This window comes from Bubalus kerabau, chromosome 2 (assembly GCF_029407905.1).
Source record: "Bubalus kerabau isolate K-KA32 ecotype Philippines breed swamp buffalo chromosome 2, PCC_UOA_SB_1v2, whole genome shotgun sequence".
Taxonomy (NCBI): Eukaryota; Metazoa; Chordata; class Mammalia; order Artiodactyla; family Bovidae; genus Bubalus; species Bubalus kerabau.
Genome location: NC_073625.1, coordinates 114,423,092 through 114,443,755, shown reverse-complemented (window position 1 = coordinate 114,443,755; position 20,664 = coordinate 114,423,092). Strand labels below are relative to the sequence as shown.

The 20,664-nt window shown below is 49.0% G+C and overlaps 1 protein-coding gene across 4 annotated transcripts in view; it reads left to right on the top strand.

Annotated features, from left to right (window-relative positions):
• Positions 1 to 20,664, top strand: part of MYLK (myosin light chain kinase) — a 191,886-nt gene that overhangs the window by 135,773 nt on the left and 35,449 nt on the right. For all 4 annotated transcript variants that reach the window (XM_055568413.1, XM_055568414.1, XM_055568411.1 and 1 more), the window contains 4 exons: positions 1,919 to 1,969; positions 2,702 to 2,829; positions 4,815 to 4,968; positions 12,877 to 13,182. In XM_055568413.1, the coding sequence (XP_055424388.1) occupies positions 1,919 to 1,969; positions 2,702 to 2,829; positions 4,815 to 4,968; positions 12,877 to 13,182 (639 nt within the window). The remainder of the gene's footprint in view (positions 1 to 1,918; positions 1,970 to 2,701; positions 2,830 to 4,814; positions 4,969 to 12,876; positions 13,183 to 20,664) is intronic.

The following is a 20,664-nucleotide window of genomic DNA, read 5'->3' as shown; positions in this document are numbered from 1 at the left end:
CCAAACATCATAAACACGACTCTCTACTCTGAGACACTCTGTTCCTAATCAATAGGACTCTTCTCTGCAGGTCAGATCATCACAAGGGACTTCCCTGGCAGTCCAATGGCTACGACTCTGCTTCCACTGTAGGGGGCAAGGGATTGATCCCTGGTAGGAGAACTAAGGTCCTGCATGCCACATGGTCTGGCTAAACAAATAAGATTATGCCTGGAAATGTCAGTTAACAGAAAATATGCTAACATAAAGAAAAAAAAATTTTTTTAAAGATCATCTTTCAGGTCCACTCTGTTCTGTGACCCACCTTCCAGCCATCTCACCAGACACTGTTCTCTCTTTCTCCTTCTTTTGAACAACTACATCATGTTGATGGGACATAACATTGTTTAACTTTCTGTTTAACTTTTATTCTGAAATTTCAGAACTAGAGAAAAGTTGTACTATTTAATACAAATAATCCTTGTATACCCTTCACTCACATTCTTCAAATACTGATGTTTTATCATGTTTGCTTTATCATATATTCTCTCTCCTCTCTGTTTTCCACTTATCTTTCCTTCTACCTCTTCACAAACATATACACATATACATACATGCACATTATTTTTTATGAGCAGTTTGAAAGTAAGTTTCACCTATGGTATCCTCTACACCTATATACTTCAGTATTTCTTCCTAAAAATAAGGACAATCTCTTATAAAACCACAGCTATTTGATGTAGAGTGGTTCAGGAGGATCGCATTGATTAAGCAACTCTTTCCCCTTTTTCATATTAAGGTGTAATTTACACACAATAAAATTCACCCGTTCTATTGCACAGTCCTTGACAAATGTTTAGAGTCCTGTGACTACCACCATGACCAAGATACGGCTCCACACCTTAAAACATGTCCTTATGCCCCTCAGTAGTCAGCCCCTCCCATGCCCACCTTTTCTCTGTCCTTATGGTTTTGCCTTTTCTAAAACGGCCTACAAACAGAGTTATACAGTACATAGCCTTTTTCTTCTCTTAGCGGAAGAGAAGGATGAATCATTAAGATTCATCATGCTGTGTGTATCAGAAGTTTGTTCCTTTTTGTTGGTGAGTGAGTGGTATTTCCTCATGTGGATGTACCGCAGTCATCCATTCTCCAGTTGAAGGGCAGGTGGATAACTTCTAGTTTTGGGCAATCACAAATAAACCCACTACAAACATTCATATACAGATGTTTGTGTGAATGCAGGTTTTCATTTGGATAAGTAGGTTAGATAACTTTTGAACAAGGACCTGAAAGAAATATGAAAACAAGCCATGAAGATAGTTGGGAATACTTTTGCATAGTCACCATATTACTACTTAGACCAATGAATAGTTTTGTGCTGCAAAACTGGTCTGTTTGGGTCATTTATCTTATGTGAGTTATTTGGAGAGTGTGGCCTTAAGAATGGAGGGGACCACTGATTGGTTCATTCATTTGTTCATTCATTCACTGATCCATTCAACAAACATTAAAAAAATAAATAAAAGCCACCAATCCATAGTCTGTTACAAAAAGGAAGCCTGAGACCCTTGGATCCACACCAAGGACTAAATTTAGTCAGTTTATCTGACATAATTTCCTTTATGAGTTTCCTGAAAGTTAGGGTAAGAGAAGAGTTAGTGAGTTTGGGATTATCCTCACTGAAATGGAGAATGGACACTTAAGCATTTTTGAAGTGTTTATCTCTATGGAGGTTCCAGGGATCCCTCCGGAGGCCCCCCGAGAAGGGATATTCATTTGCTCGTGAGGTTGTCCATGTGAGTCTGCAAGGTCTCCAAAGGCATATTCAAGTGAGGGCTCTGTCTGGATGAGCGGCCAGAGGGTAAGACTGTACCCTTCCAGGACTTAGGAGCCTTGTGAAAACACAGAAGATAACCTGTGAATGTCTTTGTTTCAGGTGACGCAACTGTGAAAAAGAAACCTGCCCCCAAGACACCTCCGAAGGCAGGTAATTGGTCACAGCAGCATTTAGGAACAAGGGAGTCATCTGGCATGAGGGGTTTTCCCTTTGCTCTGCTAGATTGATCACTGGGAATGTGGTCCCAGGAGACCACACCCGACCCTGGATTCAAGCTCTGCAGTAGTTAGGCTGAATTTTCCCTGAGTCTCTGCAAGTCTGGGTCCTCCACCGTCTTCCACCACTTGCCTTTTCTCCTTCTCTCCTGGCATAAAGCCTGCTCACCACTCTGTCCTCTGGTCTGCCCTTGTGGAGATGATCCATCTGAGCTGTTCTCATGGTCTGCTCTGTAGGTCCCTGTCATAGGAAGCACTGTTTGTTTTCCATGGAAAGATGTTTGAGGATGTGAGCCAGTTTGAGCCTGTCAGCCAGAGTGACCTGGATGTTAGATGGCAAGGCACTGCATAGTTAAGAAAGGAGTTAAGACATAAGATTCAAAAAATTAGGGGAAATCACAAATACCAGAGCAACCAACCAACCGAGAGTCATGCTATGTAAACTGTATGGGTCGCTTCTGTTGGAATCAGGATCAAGAGACCAACAGACCTAGCAGGCCCGTCAGCCTAGGTTGTGGAGCAAAGGTCACTGCCCTCAGTCTCACCCTGAAGGTTCCGGAAAGTGAGAGAGGAGTCACAGACCAATGTGACCGGAAGCATCAGATGGTATCAGAGCGTTTGAGGCTCCCTCCTCCTCGAGCTCACTCTCCCTCTTGTACTCCCCCAGCCATGCCACCTCAGATCATCCAGTTTCCTGAGGACCAGAAGGTGCGAGCAGGAGAGTCTGTGGAGCTCTTTGGTAAGGTGGCCGGCACCCAGCCCATCACCTGCACCTGGATGAAGTTCCGAAAGCAGGTCAGTCCCGGAGGGCAGTGGCCCAAGAATACCCTGCATAAATTCCAGAGCAACTCTGGGCCAGAGGGGATGAGAAACGTGATGGAGGGAGCATCACTGTTCACCAAGGGGGCTTTAGACATGGGAGAGCCCCTCACCACCGTCACCCACCCACCAAATTTGAGCTCTTAGTAACCTTTTCTTCAACACCTAGCAGGAATGCCTGTTTTATAGACAATTTGTGTGATAGAGTATGAAGGACATAATAGAACAAACCACCCATGGCTCCCACCTGATTTTGATATCTCTGCCTAGAGTATGAAGGACATAATAGAACAAACCACCCATGGCTCCCACCTGATTTTGATATCTCTGCCTCGGAGTCAGGAAAATCAAACCAGTGACCTGAATGACCTCTCAGACCCCTGAGCTTTCTGTGATTCTGTGCCAGCTTACTGAGCCCTATCTGTGGCAACCACTTAGGCTTAACCGCGTGATGGAGAGATAAAACTGCGTCTGAGTATTTTCATAGATGACTTGTACGTTAAACAGAATTTGGGCTTCCTGACCCAGAAATCTAACTACCATTTATAAGAACAGTCCTATGGGAAAATGTCTGAATTTCCAAATAACTGGTTCCTTTTAAAGGAGCTTGGGGAGCTTATCCGTTCCTCCAGTCCCACACTGGCAATGTGTACCCACGTGCCTCATCAGCAGAGACCCAGGAACGGCAGGCTGGCCCTGGGTCAGGAACTCCACAGAAGGTGTGATGACTTCCTGAAGCCTCTGTTGCTCCATTCCCAACCCATTCAAACTGTCCTAAGGCCCAGAGGTAGGAGGCTAGTACTAGGGAGGAAAGAAGGGTTGTTCTCAAAAGACAAGAAGAGAAGCTGGCCTTTTCCCAAAGCGTGTTTGCTTGGGTTTTGTCTGGGTTAGTGGTGTCTGAAGTGAGATGCAAATCTCAACCCTCTTCAGAGACATTTAGCCAAGTCCCAGCTCCATCCAACAGAACTTTCCATAGTGATGTAATTGTTCTGTATCTGTTATCCAGTATGGTAGCCACTAACTACATGTGGCTATTGAGCGTGTGAAATGTGACTACGGCAACTGAGAAACTGAATTTTACATTTCAGTTAGTTAAAAATGGTTATAACAGTTTTGTAGAGATAGAATTCACACATCAGAAAATTCACCCTTTTATAGTGTACACATATTCACAAGGTTGTGCAACTATAACAATTTTCTAATTCCAGAACATTTTTATCACCTCGAAAGGAAAGCCCAGATCCAATAGCAGTCATTTCTTTCCTTCCCCCAGACTCTGGTGACCCTAACCTATTTTCTGTCTCTAAGGATTTGCCTATTCTGGGCATTTCTCATAAATGGAATCATATGTGTTCCTTTGTGTCTGGGTTTTTTTTTTTTTTAACTTAGCATAATATTTTCAGGGCATATCCATACTGTAACATGAACCAGTACTCCATTCACTTTTATGGCCAAATAATATTCCATTGTCTGGGTGTACCACGTTTTCTTTATTTGTTCATTCACTGATGGACATTTGGGTTATTTGCCATTCAACTAAGATTTGAGTAGCCACATGTGATCAGTACTGGTATTTGAAAGCACAGAGAAGGTCGGAACCTTCTGGGTGGGCTTTGTACCTGACTTTGATCAAATGTGTTCTCCCACCCTCCCATCCCAGAGCAGGGGAGCAGGCTGGGATGTTTCTCGTTTCCAGTCTAGGGCAGCGAGTGAAGGCATAGCTTACTCCCAACCCCCAGACCCTGCTCAGCACCCTTCCTGCCTGCCCAGATCTGGGCCCTGTCAGAGCAGCTTGGCTCTGGATGCAGCAGAAGGGGTCCTGAGTGGGAAGCCCAGATTGCAGACAAGACCAGCCCCACACCACTATCCAGCTACATCTCTTAGGGGGTGTGGGGCGTGGCTTGGAGCCCCCTTCCTTTCTGGCTCAAGTCTCCAGCGCCTGCCCCACTCTCTGCCCCCAGATCCAGGACAGCGAACACATCAAGGTGGAGAACAGCGAGCAGGGCAGCAAGCTCACCATCCGGGCAGCGCGCCAGGAGCACTGTGGCTGCTACACCCTGCTGGTGGAGAACAAACTGGGCAGCAGGCAGGCCCAGGTCAACCTCACCGTGGTGGGTGAGTCTGGGAAGGGGCGTGCAGAAGCCAGGATGGCGGGCTTCCAGGCCTCCCCTTTGGGGTACTCCCCCAGCACATGTGTTCCCTCTGCCCACGGCCTTTCTTTCTCTCCCTGTTCTTACACTGTGGCTGCCCTTCTGCTTGTTGAGAATCAGATCTTGCACATACAGTGTTTTCCTTTTTCTGTGACTCTCCTCAGGCTTCCCTCTCTAGCCTTGGGAGACCCCGAGTTCCACCACCACAGCTCTCCCTAGCTAGCCCCTGTGACACCCTCTCCCCTGGTCCTGTGCCCTCCCAGTCCCCTGGCAGACCCTCACCTGGAATCAGTGCTGCCTTTCACCTTCACTGCCACTCTGCCTGAGCCCGTGGTGCAGCAGGGAGATGACATCAACTCACAGCCTCAGCCCTGGGATCTGTCAACATCCAGGCTCAGCGGAGGCATTAGTGCTGGTCAGCGCTGTCTCCCACTTTCTGTGAGCCATTCCTTGAGACTCTTTACCCTGCAGGCCTCGGCCTCTGGCCTCTCCGAGACATAGGAGGCATGAGGCATGAACTTGCTCAGCTTGATGGCCCCACACCTGCAGGCATCTCTCTGTCCCCATGTTGACTCCACCCTCCAGGCTCTGGGGGTTGCCCACCTTTCTCCTCAGACTCCAGGCTCCTTAGGGCTACAAGCCCCCAACCCCCATAAGTCCCCAACCCTTCTTTTTTGCAACTTCTCTTTTTCTCCTATAAATGTTGCCAAGGCTCCCCCATCATCTTCCCCATGTTCACAGGCACAACTCTTGCAGTATCTCGTCTCACTCTGGCCACCTTAGTGTCTTTCTCCTGCTCTCTCTCCACAGCCAAACCCTCTGAGAGAGCCAGTCTCTATCTTCCCCTCACTGGCAACACTCTTTGGCTCCCTGCAGCCTGGCCCCCAGGCCCTGTCCGTCTGTGGGGACTGCCCTTCTGAGGCCACTGTGCCCTCCTAACCCCTAGGCCGCTCCCTTTTTCTTGTCTTGTGCATCATAGGACTGAGTTCAGAGTCTGTCTCCAGACTCACTTTTCCCTCTCCACCTCAATCGCTGTGCTTTTCATGCTCGGGTCTACTCTTTCCTGAAATACCAAGCAATCTTCCTCACTGCCTTCCTGCTGTCTGTCGTGTTCAGCCCGCTGTCCGCTCATGTGGCAGGCATTCAGGACCGTGAAGGAGCAGCAGATGGACAGCAGGCGGTCCCTGCACAGGTCCCTGCTCAGGTGGTCCCAGTGCACTCGTGGGCCTTCACACGTGGCGCACACGAAAGCCTTTCTCCTGGCATTCATTGATTTGATCCTCTTGTGTTTCGTTTCCTTGTGTATGCCTGTGTGTGTGCTCAGTCACTCAGTCGTGTCTGACTCTTTTTGACCCCATGAACTGTAGCCCGCCAGGCTTCTTTGTCCACGGGATTCTCCAGGCAAGAATACTGGAATGGGTTGCCATGCCCTCCTCCAGGGGATCTTCCTGACCCAGAGATCGAACCCACATCTCCTGCATTACAGGCAGATTCTTTACTGCTGAACCACTGGAAAAGCCCTTGGTTTCCTTAGGGCAGGAGTTTTTCTCCCTGGGAATGCCAGTGGGCCAAGGTCTCAGGGAACAGTTTCTCATCTATAAAAGACAACAGGGACCCTTGTCTTCCTCGCTGTCTCTTTGGTGACTCCAGATGCTTATTCTAATCCGTTCCTCCTGGAGTCAGGAACACTCTGGGGGGTGGGCAGTTGGTACTGGTGATCCAGTTCATCTTTACCCTCAAATCTGTACCTGAAGCATCAATTTGGCCCCATGCCCCACCCATCAGCAGGCAGCGGTTTCCAGTTTTCCTTGGTGTTCTCTCTCATCTGCCCTGGCTGGGGGACCTTTAGGGTCAACTCCTTGGAACTGCTCTTCTGTGGCCAGTGCCCCCAGCCCTCGCGCTCCGCACAGTGCCACCAGCTCCCCGCCCCCATCACCACCGCCCGGCCTGCAGTTGTGGCCTTTTATGGTCTAGTTTCTCATTCTCCTCGGCCAGTGCTGACAGGGCCATTGGCGTGGCTGCCCGCCAGCTGGCAGGAGCAGCATGTTAAATGCCGTCCTGGAAGGGGAATGGAATGGAGGGGAAGGGCTTTCTGTCTGCCTCCCTCTCGGAGAGCTAAGAATAGAATTGCTCAATAAAATGAGAACTTGCATTGATGGACACAGCAAATCCACATTCATTCAGAGCCTGTGGATTTAGACTCAGTCCAAAGTAAACCTGGATTAAGCCCAGATTTACCTGCCTGTCTCTAGGGACATCTGTGTATTATCTGATCAGGGTTGATTAAGTAGATCTAAAATGTAAATGAGAAGAAACAGAGCTTGTTTGGCCAACTCTGGGCTGTTTCCAGCACTTTGGATGCATCCATTTGTAAGCCCACTAAATAAGGCCGATTTAGCACAACTTCTACTAATTAGCAGTAAACTTCTCCTCTGTATGTTCTTTAAAATACCCCGTTCTTTTCAGGTAGTTTATGACTCCTAGAATTAAAAATCATAAACTATCTGAAAAGAAAGGAGTACTTTAAAGAACATACAAGAAGAGAAGTTTACCACTAACTTTATGACTCCTATTTTTTTTTTTTTTTTTTAAAAGGGCTTCCCAGGTGGCTCAGTGGTAAAGAATCTGCCTGCCAGTTCAGGAGACCCAAGAGACGTGGGTTTTATCCCTGGATTGGGAAGATCCCCTGGAGGAGGAAATTGCAACCCACTCCAGTAATTTTGCCTGGGAAATCCTATGGGCAGAGGAACCTGGCGCGCTACAGTCCACGGGGTCACAGAGAGTCAGACACGACTGAGTGACTGAGCACACAGCACACGGTTTTAAAAATGATGATCAAAATTAGCCTTTGCCTCAGTGACTTTAAAAGAGTGATGTTTAGCTATTTTGAAGGCTTATTATTATTATTATTATTATATGTTAAAGGACAGATAGTGGAGAACAGGGAAGCCTGGCGGGCTACAGTTCAGGGGTCACGAAGAGTCCCACACGACTTAGCAACTGAACAACGGCAACGAAGGGCAGTGCCGGGACCTGTGGTGCTCAGAGGGCCGCTGCCCGTGCCCGGCCTCCAGCCTCAGCCTCGAAGGGTGAGGGAGGGCCGCTGCCCGTGCCCGGCCTCCAGCCTCAGCCTCCAAGGGTGAGGGAGGGCCGCTGCCCGTGCCCGGTCTCCAGCCTCAGCCGGGGAAGGGTGAGGGAGGGCCGCTGCCCGTGCCCGGTCTCCAGCCTCAGCCTCGAAGGGTGAGGGAGGGCCGCTGCCCGTGCCCGGCCTCCAGCCTCAGCCTCGAAGGGTGAGGGAGGGCCGCTGCCCGTGCCCGGCCTCCAGCCTCAGCCTCGAAGGGTGAGGGAGGGCCGCTGCCCGTGCCCGGCCTCCAGCCTCAGCCTCGAAGGGTGAGGGAGGGCCGCTGCCCGTGCCCGGTCTCCAGCCTCAGCCTCGAAGGGTGAGGGAGGGCCGCTGCCCGTGCCCGGTCTCCAGCCTCAGCCGGGGAAGGGTGAGGGAGGGCCGCTGCCCGTGCCCGGGTCTCCAGCCTCAGCCTCGAAGGGTGAGGGAGGGCCGCTGCCCGTGCCTGGTCTCCAGCCTCAGCCCAGAAAGGGTGAGGGAGGGCCGCTGCCCGTGCCTGGTCTCCAGCCTCAGCCCAGAAAGGGTGAGGAAGGGCCGCTCGGGTTGGAGAGAGCAGTTTGCCCCAGACGAAGTCCTCATGTGACTAATTCAGCACAAGACAAACAGACCACTCTGCAGATCTTTAAAGGAGACGAACACAGCAGAGAGGATCCCAGGTACCCAGTAACCCCCCCCCAGGGCTATCTGAGCTGGGAACTTACATGATTTTTAAGGACAGGTGATTTCACTTCATAACACTTGGCTTGGGCTTGAGCAAGATGCTTTCTTGATCTTATGTGGCCTGATAGCCTAGAAAATAACAGGCCCCTGGAATGAGGGTTTGGAGACATTTCGAATCTCCTTTTGGCTCTGCCACTGGCCAGCTGGGTGTTCTTGGTAAGCGCAGCACCTTGCCTAACCCCAGAGGGCCGGGATTACCCAGGTGCACAACCTGGGGGCCCTCGCAGCCCTGCCAAAGTTTAAAAGCTGCAGGTGCATGCAAAGGGAGGTCAGGGTGGGCTTAGATCCAGTCAAAGACCATCTTCAAATGCACAGGTGCATAGAGATTGTCAGTATAGAGAAGCATCAGAGATGAGATCCTTCGATTTCCCAGAAGTGAGAACATTTACTAAACATTTTCTAATCCTGGATCTATTGCCACCAAAGACCCTTCCCTTACACTCAGCATTTCCCATTCGGCTAGGCCAGTGTCCAGGGAGTTATGAGAGAATTCCACAGAAGCATGGAGCTCGGGGCCCCAGTCACTGAGCCCAGCTGGCCTTTGCCAGGCCGTGCCCAGGTCTCCCTCCCAGACTGAGTTTGTCTGCGTCATCCCCAGCTTGTCCAGCCTCTGTGTGCTCTCTGTAGGTTGGAAAGAACAGAAGGCATCAGGCACAGCCCGTGGCTCTAAGGGCAGTCGTGGAGGTGGGGGCTTCCAATCTCCCATGACTTCAGACTTGCCTCTGTTCTGAACTCCTTAATTTGGCATCAGATTCCTTGAAAGCATTGAGGTTTCACTTGGAATTAAAGATGTTCTCTCCAGTTTTGCATCTTCTCTTGTGCTTCAGGCCATGACATATGACTGGTGTCTGTTTTTTTCTCTTTCAGCCAAGAGACATTTGGAGCAGGTTGGGGGATTAATAGTACCTCTTCCAAAATAGCCATTTCTCAAAGTTTTCTCTTTTTCACTAAAGCAGGAGGGGAATATATCAGTCAGTAGAGTGTATCTATATTTGTTGTCTCGAACTACAGGACACTAAATGTGTCCAGTCAGAAGTTTTCCAGGCATATCCTCTAAAGGAGGCAAAGAGTCTGTCTTTCATCCTTCTTAGGCCTTTTTACTTCTTTTGCTGGATCTTAGAGGATTTGAATCACTTGCCTGTAAGAGAGTTTAGAGTAATAAACATCTTAGCCAACACCAGAAATATTTATAAAAAGACCAATATATCTTTTAGAACAAACAGTTTTTCTAAGAGAACATGTTGAACAACCAGTGAAAGTGGTTCCATCACAAGAGGCCTCCAGAGTGACTGTCACCAGCAGGGAGTGGCTGTCACAGGCCCAGAGTCATTCCAGGGCGAGTCAACCCAGATTTGTGCTGCAGGGGATGAATGGCTTCCAGGCAGTGCATTTCTGGCTGGAATGAAGAAGCAGCAGGATTTGGAGGGGAGGCTATGAATATGTATGTGTACAGGTATGTATGGTATGTATGTGTATAGGTGTATGTGTATGCACACGTATGTGTATATGTATGTGTTTATATGTATATGTATATACACACATACATACACAGAATGTTTTTTTTTCTTCTCCATGTGCTTTGGTCATCTGCAGGAATTTTCTTTGGCCTTCCTACCTAGCTGAGGGGTAGGAAAGTAGGAATCAAGTACATTACCTGGGTTCGCTTTATTTGATGCTCGCAAAACCCCTGAGAGACTGATATATAACCCCACTTTCCAAATGAAAAGAACAAGCAAAATAGTCTTGGAAGTTAAGGAATTAGTTGGAACTCACATAGCTTACAAATTCGCAGAGCATAATACATGACCTTTTTTGTTTGAGAACTCTAAAACTCAGATTGCCTTGGAGGAGATGAAGGTTACTGAAGATCTGTATCTGTCACTAAACCGACTACCTGCAGAGACTAAATCTGAAAAATAGGAGAATTTTGTTCAGAATTTTGTTCAGATGTGCTTAATCATGCTTAGTTGCTCAGTTGTGTCTGACTCTTTGCAACCCCTTGGACTTTAAACCACCAGGCTCCTCAGTCCATGGGATTTTTCAGGCAAGAATACTGGAGTGGGTTGCCATTTCCTCCTCCAGGGGATCTTCCAGACCCAGGGATCAAACCCGCATCTCCTGTGTCTCCTGCATTGCAGGTGGAGATGAACAACTGTCAAAATTCTCAAAACTCAAGAACCTCATTAATGAACATACTGGCTGCTGTGATCTGCCTTGAAGTTGGCAGTGTTACTGGTTCTTAGCATTACTGGTCTGAGTAGGAAGGTGGCCAGCCCAAGGGACTGCTCCTAGTTTGTATCTTTGACTCATTTTCCGGCCCTTAAAGATGACTGTGATTTGCTACTGTGGTTTGCTTTGAAATTCTCTATCTCATTTTATACCAGTCCTAGGAGGTTGGAGGGCTTCCCTGGTAGTTCAGTGGTAAAGAATCTGTCTGTGATGCAAGATACCCAGGTTTGATCCCTGGGTCAGGAAGATCCCCTGGAGGAGGGCATGGCAACCCACTCCAGTATTCTTGCCTGGGGAATCCCATGCACAGAGGAGCTTGGCAGACTACAGTCCATGGGGTCTCACAGAGTCGGACACGACTGAACGCAGCAGCAGCAGGAGGATGAAGAGAAGGTGGGAGTAATGTTTTATAAAGTTAGAAATGAACTTCTGCAATATTGATGGCAGCTGCTGCTGCTGCTGCTGCTAAGTCGCTTCAGTCGTGTCCGACTCTGTGCAACCCCGTAGACGGCAGCCCACCAGGCTCCTCTGTCCCTGGGATTCTCCAGGCAAGAACACTGGAGTGGGTTGCCATTTCCTTCTCCAATGCATGAAAGTGAAAAGTGAAAGTGAAGTCGCTCAATCATGCCCAACTCTTGGCGACCCCATGGACTAGAGCCCACCAGGCTCCTCCGTCCATGGGATTCTCCAGGCAAGAGTACTGGAGTGGGGTGCCATTGCCTTCTCTGATTGATGACAGCAAGGCTACTCAAACAGGATGTTTTCCTAAGAATATCTCATGACAACCTTGTGATCCAATGCTGTTATCATGCACATTTTCAGAGGAGGAAACTGAGGCACAGAGGCTGAGAAGTAGTGAATGAAGACAGAGCTGTATTCAAGCCCTGTGTGTGACTTCAGCGCTCGCTGTGCTGTACTGACCCTCAGCAGGGCAGGCATTTCCCGTGTCCCAGAGAAAGCAGAGACTGGTTCCTGTTATGTCTCAGGCCACTGGCCTCAGGCCTGGAGGAGACACATGCACATACACACATTGAACTCTCTTTCGAGACATATTTTTGATGGGAAGCAGTCCACACCTCCTGCGGAGCTTCCTAGATCTGTTTACACTGAGAAATATGTTTATGACTTGGGCAAAGCACAGGAAATCATGACGTGTAGACTAGAAACTAGCCAAAAAAGACGGTATATTCAAGCAAATAGTATTTGTATTTGTTGGGCTTTCCACGTAGACAGGTGTTTGCATAGGTGTGACTGTGCAGAGGAGGGAAAGAGAGCCAGGACCAGGGACCACAGCTGCTTCTCCCTCGTTGTTGTTCAGTTGCTCAATTGTGTTCGACTCTTTGCAACCCAGCAGACTGCAGCACACCAGGCTTCCCTGTCCTTCACCATCTCCTGGAGCCTGCTCAAACTCATGTCCATTGCGTCAGTGATGCCATTCAACCATCTCATCCTCTGTCTCCCCGCTTCTCTTCCTGCCTTCACTCTTTCCCAGCATCAGGGTCTTTTCCAATGAGTCAGCTCTTTGAATCAGGTGGCCAGAGTATTGGAGCTTCAGCTTCAGCATCAATCCTTTCAATGAATATTCAGGATTGATTTCCTTTAGGATTGACTAGTTTGATCTCCTTGTTGTCCAAGGGACTCTCAAGAGTCTTCTCCAGCACCACAGTTCAAAAGCATCAATTCTTCGGCATTTAGTATTTTGTATGGTCCAGCTCTCACATCTGTAAATGACTAGCTAATTCAAAAACCTTCTCACCCTGCAATTCTGCACAGCTGAGTGATGCTATGCTTCTGTTTCCCCAGACAAGCCAGACCCCCCAGCCGGTACACCTTGTGCCTCTGACATCCGAAGCTCCTCGCTGACCTTGTCCTGGTATGGCTCCTCATATGATGGGGGCAGCGCTGTACAGTCATACAGTGTCGAGATCTGGGACTCAGTGGACAAGACGTGGAAGGAACTAGCCACGTGCCGCAGCACTTCTTTCAACGTCCAGGACCTGCTGCCTGACCGAGAATATAAGTTCCGTGTGCGTGCAATCAATGTCTATGGAACCAGTGAGCCAAGCCAGGAGTCTGAACTCACAGCCTTGGGAGAGAAACCTGAAGAAGGTAGGCTGCCTTCCTTTCATCACTGGCTTGAGATAAAGGTACATGACTTACCTTGTGTGTGTAGAAGTCTGAATGGAGAGTGGTACAGGGGAACTGACAAGACTTTGCTGGTGACTGTCAGGGTCTTTTGGGATCTTGCTTTCCAATGTATATACTGAACCATACTCTAAAAGAGGTACCTGTGATCTTTCAAAAAATATTGAACCAGCAATTTTGATACACTGCCACCAGGGGGCGATGGTGTGTTAATCAGGAGTTCAGTTCAGTTCAGTTCTCAGTCGTGTCCGACTCTGCGACCCCATGAATCACAGCACGCCAGGCCTCCCTGTCCATCACCAGCTCCCGGAGTTCACTCAGACTCACGTCCGTCGAGTTAGTGATGCCATCCAGCCATCTCATCCTCTGTCGTCCCCTTCTCCTCCTGCCCCCAATCCCTCCCAGCATCAGAGTCTTTTCCAATGAGTGAACTCTTTGCATGAGGTGGCCAAAGTACTGGAGTTTTAGCTTTAGCATCATTCCTTCCAAAGAAATCCCAGGGCTGATCTCCTTCAGAATGGACTGGTTGGATCTCCTTGCAGTCCAAGGGACTCTCAAGAGTCTTCTCCAACACCACAGTTCAAAAGCATCAATTCTTTGGCACTCAGCCTTCTTCACAGTCCAACTCTCACATCCATACATGACCACAGGAAAAGCCATAGCCTTGACTAGATGGACCTTTGTTGGCAAAGTAATGTCTCTGCTTTTGAATATGCTATCTAGGTTGGTCATAACTTTCCTTCCAAGGAGTAGGCGTCTTTTAATTTCATGGCTGCAGTCACCATCTGCAGTGATTTTGGAGCCAAAAAAAATAAAGTCTGACACTGTTTCCACTGTTTCCCCATCTATTTCCCATGAAGTGATGGGACTAGATGCCATGATCTTCGTTTTCTGAATGTTGAGCTTTAAGCCAACTTTTTCACTCTCCACTTTCACTTTCATCAAGAGGCTTTTGAGTTCCTCTTCACTTTCTGCCATAAGGGTGGTGTCATCTGCATATCTGAGGTTATTGATATTTCTCCCGGCAATCTTGATTCCAGCTTGTGTTTCTTCCAGCCCAGCGTTTCTCATGATGTACTCTGCATATAAGTTAAATAAGCAGGGTGACAATATACAGCCTTGACGTACTCCTTTTCCTATTTGGAACCAGTCTGTTGTTCCATGTCCAGTTCTAACTGTTGCTTCCTGACCTGCATACAGATTTCTCAAGAGGCAGGTCAGGTAGTCTGGTATTCCCATCTCTTTCAGAATTTTCCACAGTCTATTGTGATCCACACAGTCAAAGGCTTTGGCATAGTCAATAAATAATCAGGAGTACAGTCCTGGAAAGCTGGAATTCAGGTAGACCTTTTCAGCATCTTCCCCTACCATCCTTCTCCCTCCTTTCTGCACTCCTATTTGAGGGTCTACTCAGTGTCAGGTACCTGGGAAATGAAGACCACTAAGAGAAGAAGCTTAAAATCCAACAGTGAAAATCTAACTTAAAATCTATAGTGAAGACCATAGTTAAGACTAACTATCTTGAGATGGGCCACATCCGTTTGATATTATAGCGGTATAAACAAATTGTGGAGATACAGCAGAAAGCATGAATAGTTTTGCCATAAAGCTTGGGAAAGTCTTCCTAGAGGTAATACTTACACTGAGTCTTGGAGAAAGGAATAGGATTCCAAGAGACAGGTCAGACAGAGAGAAGCATTACTCACAAAGGAAACACCGTGAGCAAAGGTACAAATTGGTAGAAACCACATTTTGAGTATCTCATGTGTGGCCAGGGGAATATGCTGTGTGAGGTAGAATAGGAGGAAGCAACACAAAAAGGATAGTCTAGATAAAATTGTAAGCTATCAAAGGTTTTCAAGTAGGGGCTTGATATAGTTAGATCTTTTTTTTTTTTTTTTTAGAGTTTGAGGAAGTGTAGGCCTTTACAACTCAAGGTGTGGTCTGGACCAGCAGTCTTGGGATCCTGGGAACTTGTTAGAGATGCAGATTCTCCACGCCCACCCCCGTCCCCCCCCACCACCCCCCCCAGCCCCCCACCTCCCCCCCCCGCCCCCACCCCCTCCCACCCCTGTCAGTTCCCTAATACCTTTTGAACCTTCATTTTAACATCATCCACCCTCAGCCCCCCATGGATTCAAATACACAAGAATGTTTGAGAAGCACCTGAGCAGATGGGGTGAGGGGTGAGATTGAAGTCAGTAAGATATTGATTGGGCCTCTCTGTTGTAGTCCAGGAGAGGATAGTAAGGGAACCTTAGGAGGTGGAATTGACCATTCCTAATCACTTCTTGGGCAGGGAAAAGTTAGAAGAGTCTAAGATTACTCCCACATCTTGGCTTGTAACTAAACACAAATTCAGGAGCCATTTAGAGATTATTATGTTTTATGGTGGCTAACATATTTAACACTTGCTATTAATATATAGCCAGATTAAAGCATTTTGCATGCATTATTTCACACGTCTAACTCAATGAAGTAGATACTATTATTACCCCCTTTTTACAGATAGGGGTACTGAGGTTTAGAGGAATGAAGCTACTTGCCCAAGGTCACAAAGCTTGAGAATGGTGTGCTGAAGCTTGAACTCAGAGCCATCTGGCCCTGAGCCTGAGTTCCTTTGGTTACACTGATGGAGGAGGTTAGGCTGCCTCTTAGTGATTTAGAGGTTAGATAGCAGGGAGTCCCAGAGGAGGTGGAGGCTCTGGTTTTGAGGTGTCTGAGGGCTGTCCACAGGGAGGTGTCTTCAGACTGTTGAATGGTTGAGTCCAGAGCTCAGGAGAAAGGTTTAAGCTTGAGCTGTCTTCACTATTGAATTGGCAATTGAAGCCATGAGCATCAGTGAGGGCACAGAGAAGGTGGTAAGGAAAGTCAACACTGATGCAAAAATGAAGACGACTGCATGACTGGGAGAAAGGACGAAGAGGGGAAAGAACCAAGGGGGGTTGCTGTGTTGCAGAAACACAGGAAGCAGCAAGTGGCAAAGAGGAAAGAGATGAGGGTGCGGGATGATGTCTGGGTTTAGCCCTTTGCTGTGCAGTGATCTTTGAGAGCAAAGTCCATAGCACTTCTGTGCGTGCTCAGTCACTCAGTGGTGTCCAGCTCTTTTGCAATCCCATGGACTACAACCCATCAGGTTCCCCTGTCCAAGGACTTCCAGGCAAGAATACTGGAGTGGGTTGCCAATGCCTATTTTGGGGGATCTTTCCGACCCAGAGATCAAACCTGCATCTCCTGCATTGGCAGGCAGGTTCTTTACTGATGAGCCACCTGGGAAGCTTCTATGGGGTATAAAATGGTTGGCCTGTGGCTAAGGAATGAATGGAAGAAGGAGGCCTATGTGGAATGTCACTTCAAGAAGCTTCCTGTGAATAGAAGAAAACAAGTGCTGTGAATTTAAGATGGAGAAAAGGTTGGGGGCAGGAAGGGAAGGGAGAGGGAAAGCAAGCAAAAGGGCTCTAGGAGAGAATGAGCTTTAAGATGCGAGGCAGAGAGGAGACTAATGGACCAGTGGCTCAACAGAGCAAGAGCCTGAAGCCACCCTGAGAGCCAGAGGCATCGTAAGTGTGGAAACTGTCATGACACGGTTACCCTCTTTAGTTTTAAAATTTAGGTTTAATATAGAAATTAAACTTTACTCTCAAGTTAAACAAGGGCTCCACAGAGAAAGTTTGGAGGATGCCAATGAAAAACACACCAAATTTAGAAATTTGCCTGTGCAGTCCTGCCTAGGGGGCCTTTGCCCAGGTGAACCCTGGAGATACTGGGAGATCAGGTCTCCTTGAGAGCTACAGCATGCTAGGTGGGGTGGGGGGAGACCTAGCCCGGGCCCAGGGCAGCCCTGCCAGCCTCTGCAGTTTCCTGGGGCTCCTGCCATTAGCTGCTCACAAATGCCTGCTGAGAGAAGCAGAGCCGTGCAACTGCCGTCTGCAGCCCTATGACGCCCCCCTTCCATGTGAGCAGAGTGGGAGCAGACTGGTTGGAGTGGGGGTGCCAGGGCAGGTGGCCAGCCTCCAGTCTGCATGTTTTTAGTATTACTTTGTCCAAGAAGACGACTCCCCACCTCTTGGAAAAGTGACAGAAAGGGGATAACATGGCAGTGAGACGCACATTAGGGGGAAAGGAAAGCTTCCAAGGTCCTTTATAGCATACACCAGGAGAGACTGCAGAATCCCTGATGAGCCCCACACAGAGGGCCGGAGGCCACAGAAGCTGCCAGTATGGCTCCTAAGAGGCCTGGACAGCAGCTTCCAGGACTGTGAGGATGGTCTGTGGAGAGAAGGGGCTGAGATCACTTGGCTCCAGCCAGGTGGCCCCTCCCTTCTTCCCCACAGTCAGTTGAACCCCCCACCCCCACCCCTACATACACACTGTGGTTCTTAGATTCTCCTCCTGGGGTCCATCCTGGCTGGGAGCAGACAAATGTTGAAATGTTGAAATCTGCAATCCAGAGGGGGTCCAGTCCACTCAGGGTTTCCAGGCTGGCAGCTCCCACCCTCAGAGCCAGATGAATGGTCTCAGGGGGAGGAAGGGGAGGGGCAGATCAGCATGTCCTCTAAGGGACGGAGGATGGGGGGATGGGAGGGGGAGGGTAAGGGGGTGGGACTTCCAACCGAAGCTCTCTGTGGACTGTTCAGATGCCTGTTAGTTACAGCCAGGGTCAATTGTCTCTCTTCTTTTTAAAAGTGCCGTGGGTCTCAGTGTAAATGTGTGTGTGTGTGTGTGTGTGTGTACACATGTACATGTGTAGAAGCAGGATGGGGTAAGTGATTATGGTAGGTCATTGCTGCGAGCCAGCGGGGTCTGGTCATCAGAAAGGCAGTGCCAGGGAGCCCTACTTACTCTAAGCCCCATTCACGTTGATCCTCATTTTCCCCAGAGCTACCACAGCCCCTTTTCCCACCACTTGAGCAACTGTAGCTTTTGGCTTCATCCTGACCTCGCAGCTCTGTCCCAGCCCTCACTCTGCGTTCATGCAGTGTGTCCTTCACCTGCCCTGTGCTCCCCGCGCTGAGGGTGCTGGGGATACAGTGGAGGCCACAGCACTGCACAGAGGCCCCCACCCAGCTCCAGCGGCCTCCTTATGCCTGGGCCACCTCTCAGACAGGCTCCCTAACCTGACAGCTCTCCTTCTTGACTTCCCAAACCTGGGTAAACTAGCACCTCCCCTTCCCTCTACCCCGAAAACAGCCGCTCTCTCCTATCCCGCCCCCAGGAATCTCCACTCCCACTCACTTCATCCCCGGCCAGGAAGCTCCACTCAGCTCTAACTCCTAAATCCACACCATCCTTGCTCCTGATCCGAATTTGTTCTAGTCTGTATGCCTGCATGCATGCTCAGTCGCTGAGTTGTGCCCGACTCTTCATGACCCCATGGACTGTACAGGCTCCTCTGTCCATGGGATTTTTCAGGCAAGAACACTGGAGTGGGTTGCTATTTCCTCCTCCACGGGATCTTCCTGACCCAGGAATCAAACCTCTGTCTCCTGGTAGGCAAATTCCTTACCACTGAGCCACCTGGGAAGCCCTCTAATCTGTATAGTTGTTAGCAAACAGCTGTGATAGAGGCATCTTGCAGAGTAAGGGCTTCCTTGAGCCCCAAGGGTAGTTAGAGATGTAGAGCCCCCAGAGATGTAAGGAAGATCAGCAGCTCACCCAGTGCAGGGGGTGGGGTGCCGACCATGGCCATCCTCCTGAAGACGGGGGCGCCCTCTAGTGTCCACTGGGCACACAGCAGCACTCCGCTGTGCAAAGGGATCACTCTGTCCAGGGAGCCCACTGAGCACATGCCCTGTGAGGGCAGGAGCGCTATGCCTCTCCTCTCCCAAATGCCACTCCAGGGGGATGGGACTCACCTGACTGCATAAATATCTCAGAAACATATTCCAAATAGTTCTTGCACTTAACTCTTGCATCTCACAGCTCTGAGTAGATTTTTTGTTTAATATTTCATTGAAGTTCTTCCAACTGCAATTTAGCTCCTTCCTCAGTGGAAAGATGGATGCTCAACGGCCACCTCTCTCATTACTGCCCCTTGATGCTCAGAGAGCTTGACTAATTGAACTGTGGTCTTTCCCCCACTCCTCTGGGACTGTTCCTCACCTGACCGTTCCCCCTGCAAACAGAGTGGAGGCAGGACAAAAAGGAAAAGGAGGAAGGGAATTGTCTCAGCCTGGAGCCTTGGTCCACGTCCCACACAGAGGAAGGGTTGCCATGTAGCAGTGAGACAGAGACAGAGGCGTGGATTCCCTGAGCCTGAGCTGTGTCCCTACAGCCATGGATCAGGAAGGCGCTCTGTGTCTTGACTGCTAGGGAGAAAGGCAGGAGGTGAGGGTAGGTGTGGTGTTTGAGGTGACGGCAGCTAACACCACTTCTAGCTGGTGTCAGAGAGATGGGGAGAGGCGAGTTCTAGAACTGCCTGCTCTTTCAGGGCAACCTGGAATATGCCTCTGGGGGACAGGTTGCCGGAAAGTCCCTCGAGGGCTCACGATACTGCTGCTGCTCCTTCACTAGGAGAAGACAGACCATTTCTCCTGGAGATTCCAGGTCAAGAAAGCTTGCCTCTCTGTCCTCTCCCATCCTGCTGCTCATTTCACACCAGCATGTGTGGTGTGGGCACTGAAAGGTCAAGACAGGTCAAACCACTGTCTCAGTTGGGGCCTCCTGATGATGCCCCATCAGGACAATGGAGTTCCCTGACACTAAATGTAGTTATTATCATTAATATTTTGTCTCTAAGTCCCCATCCAGTAACTGGCATCCATGGGTACTTAGTTAGTGATTGAATGGATGTTGAATCTCTTGCTTTCTTAAAGTCCTATCTGAAATACCATTGTTGAACTCAACTGAACATTTCTTGAACCTGTTTATTCTTCTTATGGTAACTCTTGAGATGTGATTTCCATATGCCTACAGCCTTCCCCCTATATGGGGTGTAACACTAATTTGTTCTCCCAAGTTATAGTATTCATTAGTTGGTGAAAGTTCATAACCCTAACCTTACCCTTGGCTATTGTGATTTTTTTCTTTAATCATGTCTGCTTTAGGCCCCTTTCCCAACTAGAGAGGCCTAACCCTTTCTGACTGTCTCCACATGGCAGCTCTTCCTGTCAATGACCCATACTTCTTCCAGCTCCATCAAGACTGTCTAACAGCCAGCATTCCAGGATCACATGGCCCCAGGTTCTACCCAGGACAGAATAATAATACCTATTTGCAGCCAGAGCACATTTCCCCAGTGACAGCATTCTGCTGGCCAGAGAACTTGGTTGAGGAACTGGGCTCCCAATTTTGGTCCTAACTAGATACCCCAGGACTTGTGAGGCTGAAAGTGTGAATGATCCAATTCTCCCTGACAGTGTGACTCCATCACTACCTTCCAGCTGCGTCGCTCTCACGCACGTTCTGGTTGGCTATGTCTCTGGCAGTCTCACTCTCAACTCTCAA